An 11,415-nucleotide genomic window follows, 5' to 3' on the forward strand; every position below is an offset into this window, starting at 1 on the left:
TATTCATCCATATAAGCTGCAGCTAAAATAATTATGCTGCGTTTTTAATGCTATGATACACTTTGGAGTGTTTTTTTCTCCGTTATCATGGCTATCATTTTGCCCAGTGGAGGGATGACACAGTACCTTACACAGTCCACATGATAATCCACAGTGTGTTTAACAAGCTGAACAATCACTGCCAGGCCTTTTCCTGTATTAAACCACAACCATGTCCTGTCAGATTGTCCTCAGGGATGAGCAGCGTTCCAGAACAATCCATTTATTCAGCGTTACTCTTTCTCCCTTCTCTTCTCTCCCCCCCTGTTTGCCTCAGTGCCGTTCTGTTCTCTCCCCCCCCCCCCCTGTTTGCAGGGGTGTAAAGTAACTGAGTACATTGACTCAAGTACTGTACTTAAGTACAATGTTGAGGTATTTTGACTTAACTGGAGTATTTCCAATTTGCTTTACTTTCACTTCTACTTAAATATTGTACTTTTACTCCACAGCAGTTATTTGAAAACTTTAGTTAATAGTTACTTTGTAGATTTTGATTATTATTACAAAACATACATTACCCACTTCAGTCCTATATACATTTCGGCCATTTGAAAATAGCAGATCTACAAGCTCACAATGCGCCGCGATGCGACGCATTGTGAGCTTGTAGATCTGCTATTTTCAGAAGGGTTTTATTTTGTTTTTTTCCTGTTTGCCTCGGCGCTGTTCTGTCCTCCCCCCTGTTTTTCTCAGTGCCGCTGCAATAGATGTTTAAAACACGTTGGGCGTACAGAACGGTATATATAGTTGTATGTGTGATGTGCTGTGATTTATATGTTGTCCTCCCAGTACCTTTGGTCAGCTCATCTCTCTCTCTCCCCCCCCTCCCCCCCCTCCCCCCTCCAGCCCAGCGCTAAGCTTCGCCTACCCTCCGACCCCGGTGGCGCTGCAGATGCACCAGCAGCTGATCGCCGGCCGGCAGCCCGGCGGCCTGGTGGGCTCGGCCTTCGGCCACAGCCCGCCCCTCATCCACCCCACGCCGGCCTTCGCCACCCAGAGGCCCATGCCGCCCGGCCTCATCACTCCCTCCGGCATCATTGGCGGCGGCGAGCGCGAGCGCTCGGCGGTCGTCTCCTCCAACAACAACGACTCCTCGCAGGTGAGAGAGAGAGAGAAGGCAGACAGTTGGTCCTCGCGATTCATCATGGCGTTGGTAATAGATAGCGGGGGTGTCGCGTGCCAAAAAGCTGCCGTCTCTCCCCCCCCGACGGAAACGCGAGCGGCAGCAGCAACGGGCGGTAACGCTAACGGGCGGTACTAGGCAGGCCCCCCCTCTGCGCTCGCTAATCTCCCGGGAGTTTTTCCCTCCTTACTTGTGTTGTGTCTTTTGTGTTTTTTTTTACGGAGTGCCGGTGCGGCCCCCGGAACGCGTCTGCGGGCGAACAACAAGGGGCTTGTTAGCATAGAATCCCACCGCTGACGCCATTAATCACTAGAGAGAGTATAGCGTGGATGTGGAGAAGGACTATTGACATGGATGGATGGAGCTCCTCCTCGCCTTCACTGTACTGTATGTGGGGGCTTACATTTAGAGTAAATATTCACTGTTTATTACCCGCGACCGGCCCTGCTGCTGCCGGGCCTTTTTGTGGCATTTTTCGCAAACGAGGCCCCTCGTTCAAATTGTGCACCAGTGTTGCCCTTACACAGTGGTGGAAGAAGTACTCGGATATATTACTGTAGTGAAAGTAGCAATACCACAATGTGGAAATACTCTGTTGCAAGTAAAAGGCCCGTGTTCAAAATGTTACGTGAGTAAAAGTACAAAAGTATTGGCATCAGATACTTAAAGCACCAAAAGTAAAAGTACAAAAATGTTTGAAAATAGCAGATCTACAAGCTCACAACGCGTCGCGATGCGACGCGTTGTGAGCTTGTAGATCGGCTATTTTCAAATAGCCCAGGTATAGAATAGGGCTTAAGTGGTTAATGTATGTTTTATGATATAATAATTTGTATATGCAAAGTAACTAGTAACTAAAGTTTTCAAATAATTGTAGTGGAGTAAAAGTACAATATTTGCCTCTGAGATGTAGTGGAGTAGAAGTAAAAGTATAGACAATTGGAAATGCTCCAGTAAAGTAAAAATACCTCAAAAATGTACTTAGTTACTTTAAACCACTGCCTTTACAGTATAACCGGCCTCTGAATATATAGAAACAAGCTTCTGGGATGCATCAGAATCCTGTTGTCAGTAGAAATGGTGTGGTACATAAAATAAATAAATGGAATAGTTCTGTTCCAAAAGCACTACAAACTAACATAAGATGAGTGGAACCGCTAGAAGCGTTTTGGTCGGGGGGGCTGAGATTTATCATTCAGTGACACCAAAGTCATCTGGTCAGCCAAGGACTTTAAATTACCATCCTCCAAAAAAGAAAACCACCAATTATTTTAATCCCTTGCTGTCAATCATCTAAAGAATAAGGGGTCACTCTTTTTAAAGGTTGGGAAAGTTCATTTTGAAACAGAATTCTGTCCGACGCATTAACGTTACGCGTGTTACAAAGACTAAAATAGGATCCTATGGTTCTGTGTAATCCTTCTGTTAAAATGTAGGCAGCATGGGCACAGTACAAAGTACATTTACTCTATTATACTGTTACTATTATTATACTTTTACTTCACTATAAGTATTTGTATTTCTTTGTAGAGTTTTATTATTATTAAAAAAAAAACATACATTAACCACTTCAGCCCTATACAGTATACATTGTGGCCATTTGAAAATAGCAGATCTACAAGCTCTACAATGCGATGCAACACATTGTGAGCTTGTAAATAAATGGTAAAATGGTAAATGGTGCATTTATATAGCGCTTCTATCCGAAGCGCTTTACATTGATTGTGCCATTAACCCATTCACTCACACATTCATACACCGATGGAGGAGGAAACCATGCAAGGCACCAACCTGCTCATCGGGAGCAATTAGGGGTTCAGCGTCTTGCTCAAGGACACTTCCACACTAACTCTAAGGGAGCGCCCCAGCCCGGGATCAAACTGGGAACCTTGCGGTTTTCCAGTTTACTCTACCCGGCAACTCTACCCCTGAGCCACTGCCGCCCCATAGATCAGCTATTTTCAAAAGATTTGTATACGTTTGAAAACTTGTGAAATGGGACCTTCTGCATAATGAGTACTTTCTACTTTTGGTACTTCAAGTAAATTCTGATACCAATGCCTTTATACTTTTTACTCAAGTAAATTTAGAATTCAGGACTTTTACCTGTATTATTATTACTAGACCATACCCGTAGGGGAATATGAGCACCCAAAGTGTGCAGTTTGGCTTATGCGCTGAGAACAGACAGTTTATCAGGGATCGAAAGTGAGTTTGTACTGTGTAGTCTGTAGTCGTGTCCCGTCGTGGAGGCACAGAACACACACAAACACCCGTCGGCCGTCGCGAGCGTGCACACACACACACACACACACACACACACACACACACACACACACACACACACACACACACACACACACACACACGACCACGGTACATCCATGCGGCCCGTCGCGAACACACACGGGCGTTGCGCAAAGACAAATGTACATTGTGACACTGCCTCCCCAACGTGCATGCACACGTGTGTGTCGATAGCGGCTACACCAGGCGCGCGGATACGCAAGTCCCCCATACGCAGACTTTTAAAATAGGACTGGATCTAAAAGTGCGCGTGTGCGTATGTGCATGGTGTGTGCGAGAAAAGTCTGCTGTGTTTCCACAGAATGCAGTCAGAGAGTGGGCGGGGTCTATGGTGTGGAAGGAGTCTAGTTGCCATGTAGGCATATTGTAAGCGCTTTAGTGGCAATATTGGTGGTATTGTGTTTTGGCGTTGGTTGTGAAAGTGCAGGTGGGTGTGGGGACGCGTTGTGAGCTTGTAGATCGGCTGTTTTCCAAGAGGCAAGGTATATGTGTGAAGGCGCTTCGTTTGGCCTTCTTTTCATAGACCTCGTTGCTTGTAGGGTTCGTTTCGTTTGGCTTTGTTTTCATAGACCTTGCTGCTTGTTTCTCTCGCGAAACCTGGCAACGACGCATGCACAGTTTGATCAAGAGTCCACCCAAGACACAGCCACCCTCCGTGAGGTTCATAGAATTATAGTAGGATTATTATTATTGATACTTTTACTTAAGTAAAGAATGTGAGTATACTTTTCCCACCACTGGTTGTAAACTTATTTTCCTGGACAGACCAGGGAAAAAGGGAAGAAAAGGACTTGGAATCTCCTCGTCGTGTTTTGTTTTTCTGGTGAGCTTTGGCACGGTAACAGGAATTCCCCCCGTGGAGTTTAAGCCGCGGCCGTGGCTGGGTCATCCACGGCTGGGTCATCCAAGAGTCCGTTCAGTGAATGCCTCATTGAATTGGTTCATTGAGTTTGTTTTAATTGCCATGATTGGGGGCGGCTAACGTGATATATTGAACTGCATTTGTTTTTTTGTTTTTTTCTTATTAGGACAGTTAGTGAGTGGAACTGAGGACACTGGATAATATGTCAGGGTTCAGCCACACTAAAGCTGTCTGATTGGTTAATTGGTTGATTGTTAGACTGATTGATTGATTGACTGATTCGTTGATGTATTTATTTATTGATTGATTGGTCCATTGATAGAGTAATATAATAATAATGCTCGCATACAGACAAAACATTGAAATTGTGATGAATAAAACTAGAAAAATAAACGTGAAGTGAACATGAAGTGCATATTATTTTCACAAACATAGCATGGGAAGTATAAATGATCATTACTGTTCTATGGTCTGTTAGATCAGTGCTTGTGTCAAACGTTTTATGCCCAAGGTAGTGGTACACCAAAGGGCAAAGGTCTAAATCTCAAGGCACACGTGTATTCATTCCGAAAAATACTCCCAGTGCGTCACATCACGTTGGTATTGTGGAAAGCTAGATGTTCAGGCCAGCCTGTTACACTTAATCCATTTACTAGACAGACCATACCCGGTCGACGCATCCGTGGGGGGATATGCGCACATGATCTGGCAACCCGGGAGGCAGTTCGTCCCATAGCTCGCGGGGCCATCCCACAGCTGGGCAGCCACGTAACCATGGCGACATTCTTTTACACACATAAACGCTAATAAGAAGCTGAGATTTGATGAAATTGAAAAACGGGCTTCACAGTTAAGTTCAGATGGTAATGGTCAATGGCTGTGTGCAAAATCAGAGCAATTGGTCCAGCCACTGAGGAGAACCGGGTAGCTTACTACATTCACCACTACACCACTACAGACAAACACCACTACAGACAAACACCACTACAGACAAACGGACAGAGGTTACTCAAATTATAGGAGGATATGACCATATATGAAAGTGAAAGGCACACCTGGACCTGTGAGAACTCGCTGGTCTATATCATGTCTTTGTCTTCCTTCCAGGCCAAGCCCACCAGTGAGTCAGCAGTGAGCAGCACAGGAGACCCCATGCACCACAAACGCTCCAAACTGAAACCTGAGGACGATTTGCCGAGTCCAGGAGGCCTGAGCTTACAGGTGGGGCTGCATGGCTGACGCCAACCACTAGGCTTTTGCATAGACATATAAAAGGTAGACGCCTCCTCCTCCCACTCTGGGGCGTCTCTATCTGCGGGCGCCATTTTTTGGGAAGGCAAACCTGCCTATCAAAGTGACTGATGGCCAATCGCAGCGCGTCTTTTCCGGGACTTGGCCGAATCTAGTTGTATAAAAATACAACAGGATATTTTTATACAACTAGATGCGGACAAATCCCGGAAAAGACGCGCTGTGATTGGCCAGTAGTCACTTTGATAGGCAGGTTGCCTTCCCAAAGATGGCGGCCACGGATACAGGTCGCTCCTAATGAACTGCAGCAGCCAATGAGGTATCTAGGTTTCTATATCTATGGGCTTTTGACTGATTGATTGATTGAATACTTTATTAACAGTTTGCAAAAAGTACAGAGGTACAGTTATACAATAATGCTAAAAGGATAACACAAAAAGCCCTGGAGGGTGTGTTTCCATTGTGGTCCTGTGTATTCAATTCATCAAGACGTATACAGACATACAATACTATACAAGAAATCATCAATACCAGGAGCAGTAAAAGTATGTTTACAGGAATACAGAGAGGGCTGTAATGTATTTTGTCAAGCTAGAAGACGTGTCCAGTTGTAGATTGCAGACAGGTGCTCTTTTATGGCGGTTTTGAAGGCGGGTAGGATGCAGTGTTGATTTGGTCGATTAAAACTATGACGAAAAATGTTGGTCGACTGCCTTTTTTCACTGACGAAAACAAAATAAAAACTAAGCTATGATGACTAAAACTGAGACTAAATATATTGACAATTTCGTCAACAAATAAAAACTAGACTGAAATGTTAGTGAGGGACTAGTGGAGAAGAGATCCAGTAGAACTAAAAGACACGTCATTTTATGTTTGGTTGCGCTGGGGTGTTTCGCTCTGAAAATAGCCGATCTACAAGCTCACAACGACCTGCTATTTTCAGCATGCAACCAAGTGTAAAATCAGCCATTACGACGCCATCAAGGCACCGCCAACATACATTATAGTCGACTAAATCAACTGCAGATTTAGTCGACTATAATCTCATGATATTTAGTCGACTAAAACTAGAAAAAAAACGTTAACATTTCAGAAGACTAAAATATGACTAAAACTAAATGGAATTTTATTCAAAAGACTATGACTAAAACTAAATCAAAATGTGCTGTCAAAATCAACACTGGCAGGATGGGAGTCGTACTTTCTGACGGCTGTTGGTACAGTAGGACATTCCACATTTTGGTGGCATAACAGTCGGATGAATTCCTCCCCACGTTTGTGCCGAATCTGGGGGGGGGGGGGGGGGGGGAATGAGATAGCCCTGACACCAGTAGGCCTGACACACCCAACTAAACGTGTTTATCGCTGCAAAAATAATCAAATAAGCCAGACAACACCCCCCCACCCCCCCCCCCACCCCAGCAGACACAGCCTGTATAGTGTAGCAGTTAGACTATACAGACAGTACGAGCCCAAAGCTCTCCTCTGGTCCAACGTACTCCACTCAGCCATGTAACGGTGACAGTGAAATATGTCTAGACTAATGGAGCAACCTACAACAGGAAGAGAGAGAGAGGAGGGGGGGGGGGGTAGATTCCTGAAATACTGGCCCATGCAGAGGACCCTGTCGTATATCAACCCCCCCCCCCATCCCCCCCATCCCCCCCAAACACAGAGCAGGGCTTTCAGCAGCACTCACCATATTTCCGCTGTTCCCCCCAGACTGCTACTACTACTACCACTACTACTACTTTCTCTCTCACCCGTGCGCCGTGGCGAGGGAACAAGGCTGGATTCACACAAGTGCTGTGTGTGTGTGTGTGTGCTGTGTGTGTGTGTGTGTGTGTGTGTGTGTGTGTCTGTGTGTGTGTGTGTGTGTGTGTGTGTGTGTGTGTGTGCGTGCGTGCGTGCGTGCGTGCGTGCGTGCGTGCGTGCGTGCGTGCGAGACTGTGAGACGTTGTGTAACCCAGTGCTTCTCAAACTTTTTCATGCCAAGGACCCCCAGATTGATATACATTTGGCCGCGGACCCCCATCTGTAAATATGTTGTGCCAGGGACCCCCAGAACCAAAGATTTGTGTTTCCTTAGAAAATATATATATTCAAAAAAATCCACTAATGTTCATGATTTTTGAAAAATTGCAGATCTACAAGTTCATAGTGCGGCACTCGGTGCCGCGCTATGAACTTGTATATCTGCTATTTTTGAATAGCCAAAGCATAAAAGGTTAAAAATGATTGTGATATTAACACATTTTGCTGGGGACCCCCTGGAACCTCCCCAAGGACCCCTGGGGGTCCCCGGACCCTGCTCTGAGAACCACTGGTGTAACCAAATGAAACGAGAGTGTTGTTGTTGTTGTTGTGGGGCGTTCTGGCTGTACGCTAACACTCTGAGTATCTTAAGCAGCATGGTGGTGTTGACACGTATTTCAGCGCGGGGGTATTAAGGTGGATTTGTTTACTTGGAAAAGGAGAAGCTAAGTTTTTTCCTCACTCCATGTGCACCCTCCTTCTCCTGACCTTTTCACTGCATGTTCGGCTTGTTCGCTAAATCCGTTCCATCTGCCAACATGCTATGGTACTTTATCTCCTACTCTGTGGGTCTTCAACAGGGGGTCCTCCTGGCACCTTGCCATCTCAAATCCAACGCTTGACTGCCAATGGCGTAATATTGCTAGGGCTGGGACTCGATTAAAAAAAATTATCTAATTAATTAGAGGCTTTGTAATTAATTAATCTAAATTAATCGCATTTTAATCGCACATCAATATTTGACCTGAGATCAGTGAGAAAAATTGTTTTCAAATGGATTTTGGTAAACGTCTTTAAGTACATGTACTCAAGAACTGTACTTAAGTACAATTTTGAGGACTCTCGAATACGCCTATTTCCAATTTTTTAATACTTTTACTTCTACTCCAGTAACTCCAATATATCTCAGAGGCAAATATTTAACTTTTAAACTTATTTCAAAACTTTAGTTACAAGTTACTTTGTAGATTTCGATTAATATTATAAAACATACAGTAACCATGTGAAAATAGCAGATCTACAAGCACAAGGCATTGTGAGCTTGTAGATCTGCTAATTTGCCACCATTGGAGGCTGGTAGAGTGTGTTGTTGTTAGTTGTTTTATAGTCGTTTAATTAATTATTAAAAAATCGCGCGCATGTGACCCGCACCGCATCGTGCACCACCCCCCCCCCCCCCCCCCCCCCCCCAAACGGGACAAACGCGCGCGTGGGGGGCGGCATCCATTACAGATTCTGATTTGCCCAGCCAACATTATCAAGCAGGCTATGCGGCACGTCTTCATTCAGTGGCTGCTCTGTTGTTGTGAGAACGACGTCGTTCTCACTTCTCAGACAGCTTCTCAGGCGGACCGATAATACCAGCGCACCAACCTGGTGCGCTGGATAATAGGTCCGTCTGAAACTCGTCCAGTGAGAAACGTTCCGCGGTGAAAAAAATAGGCGCGATTAAAATGCGTTAATTTTTTTAACGCGATAATTCTTTAGTAATTAATTGATCGAAATTAACGCGATAAAGTCCCGGCCCTAAATATTACGTCATCTAGCTCGAGGTCGCTCTTTCGCCAACCTATGAATGATGCCTTGACTTCAAGGATACACCCGGAAATCACGTCATCTAAAACATTTTCACCCCGGCCACTACAATGTTATCATGTTAAATAAATGATCATTAATTGCCAGACCCAGAGGGTCGGCCTACTTGAGGCTTCGTCACCCTTTCGTCCATACATGGGCATAAAAGGGACCTCTGAATTTCCTCCCCCTTTCGTCCATACATGGGCATAAAAGGGAATTTATTCTGGGTCTGGCAGAACCAGGTCTCCTGGTCTTGTTAATTAATACCTGGCAATGAATGTGTTAATTTTTAAAAAAAACTTTTGAAAAAAAGGCTAGTGAAAGTATGGTGTGTGTGTGTGATATGAAATGTGAGCTTACCATAATCACAGTAATCCTTAATCATATTCAAAAGGGCTTTTGGAGAGAATTGAGACTCCATAGAGCACTGCAGAGGAGAGGTGTGTGTGTGTGTGTGTGTGTGTGTGTGTCCGTGTCCAGCTGATGCTCGTTAATGTTATATACATCAAGGCAATTATGTTTCTGCACTGATTTTCCGTTTCAGAGAAGAATTGTCCTTTTTCCCTAAAAAACGCCACTTATCAATGAATCGATAAATCGATCGATATGGTTATCAACTATCAATTAATGAATGAATCGATCATTTGCATCCCTACGCCGCATTATGTATGATCTTTACTGTATTTATATATACGTCCTCTTGGTTTTAGTTCAGTATCAGTCTCATCGTCTCTGTCGGGGTGGAAACCCGTTTGGTTTGGAAATGTCCAAAAGTTTTCAGGATTAGTTTTCAGGAGTCAAATTAAAAAGTAACAAAAAGCTACTTGTGGATCTGTTACTTTGGATACTTTTGTAAAAAACACAAAAAGTAAAAACATGGAGATAAGAGGTTTCTGCTCCGACAGCAACAATATACCAAAAAAAAACATAATTGTTCTGGTTAACACATATACTGCCAATCCCGAGATATCTCGGGACATTAAATCCACCCGTTACCTGCGTATCCCGAGATATCTCGGGATCGTCTTTTTATGTGGTTTAATAACGAAAAAAAAATTTTTTGGTACCATCCTTGATTTTTTTTTTCTTCCCCGTGACGCTTCCGACCCATCCTATGAGAAAATTTCCGACAACCATTTCCGGTTCGTTTTTTATCTTGAAAAAACAGTTTTTCCCTGGTTTTGGCTAAAGATCATGGTTTTCACACGGTTTAAAAAACGAATGGTAAGCTCTGGTTGTATTTTCTTGTCTTTGATCGACGAACGGTTATCCTCTTTGTGTTTAAAAACGATCTGATAGCCGATCGGATGCTAAGCTAATCTAAGATGGCCGGTGGGGAAACGTCACAGCCACGTCACAGCCAAACGGATATGACGTTTGCAGCCTCTTTGGGCCGCTGATATCACAGAAGAAGAAAAAGAAAAAAAAGTGTCAACATTATGAGGGCTCGTACGTCCGTCGTTGCTGTTTATAAACACCATCCGATCGCGGATTTTAATGGATATAATTTTTTTGTGAACGGTTCAAAAGGCTATAAAACTCAAAAACGCTGGCAGTGGGTGAGTACCTTATGAATAAACTCTGGCAGGGAATGTGTTAATAATAATTGTTCATGTTTCTCTGGTTGTCCTACTACAGGACCATCCAGACGGGATGACGCTGGTGAAGGAGGAGGGGGACAAAGACGACGGCAAGCAGGAGCCGGAGGTGGTGTACGAGACCAACTGCCACTGGGAGAACTGCTGCCGGGAGTTCGATACCCAGGAGCAGCTCGTCCACGTGAGTGTTTACATTATTACATCAAGGGTTCCCAACCAAAAGAAGGGGGAAAGGAGATCAAACAAGTTATCTACATATTTACACATAGTACCTGAGATAAGATATATAAGGTGCATGAGCATAGCAGCAATGTATTCTGTGTATGATATATACGCATGGACGTTAGATAAGGTGCTAGAAAAAATACACAATAAAAAGACAAAAGTTAAGGTGCAAAATGTCAACGTGTGTCGACCGCGTAATCCATATAAGGTAGACTGATTGTGATTGATTGAATACTTTATTTAGAAGTTTGCAGAAAAAAAGCACATGGGCGGCAGTGGCTCAGGGGTAGAGTGGCCGGTAGTGATGCGCGGGTTGACCCGTAACCCGCGGGACCCGCGGGTCAACCCGCGGCGCGGGTGGGTCGAGTCAGAATTTCTGAGAAAATTCTGCGGGC

The 11,415-nt window shown here is 44.3% G+C and overlaps 1 protein-coding gene across 1 annotated transcript in view; it reads left to right on the forward strand.

The window, feature by feature from the left end:
* LOC311041198 (transcriptional activator GLI3-like) overlaps nucleotides 1-10,976 on the forward strand; it is a gene marked incomplete at both ends in the record, with an annotated part of 35,646 nt that extends 24,670 nt beyond the window's left edge. The window contains 3 exons of the mRNA XM_084086102.1: nucleotides 886-1,138; nucleotides 5,439-5,552; nucleotides 10,836-10,976. Of these exons, the coding sequence (XP_083942228.1) occupies nucleotides 886-1,138; nucleotides 5,439-5,552; nucleotides 10,836-10,976 (508 nt within the window). The remainder of the gene's footprint in view (nucleotides 1-885; nucleotides 1,139-5,438; nucleotides 5,553-10,835) is intronic.
* Nucleotides 10,977-11,415: the final 439 nt, after the last annotated feature.

The sequence above is a fragment of the Gymnoscopelus microlampas genome (genome assembly GCF_963454915.1).
Source record: "Gymnoscopelus microlampas genome assembly, contig: SCAFFOLD_149, whole genome shotgun sequence".
In the NCBI taxonomy this organism is placed as follows: domain Eukaryota; kingdom Metazoa; phylum Chordata; class Actinopteri; order Myctophiformes; family Myctophidae; genus Gymnoscopelus; species Gymnoscopelus microlampas.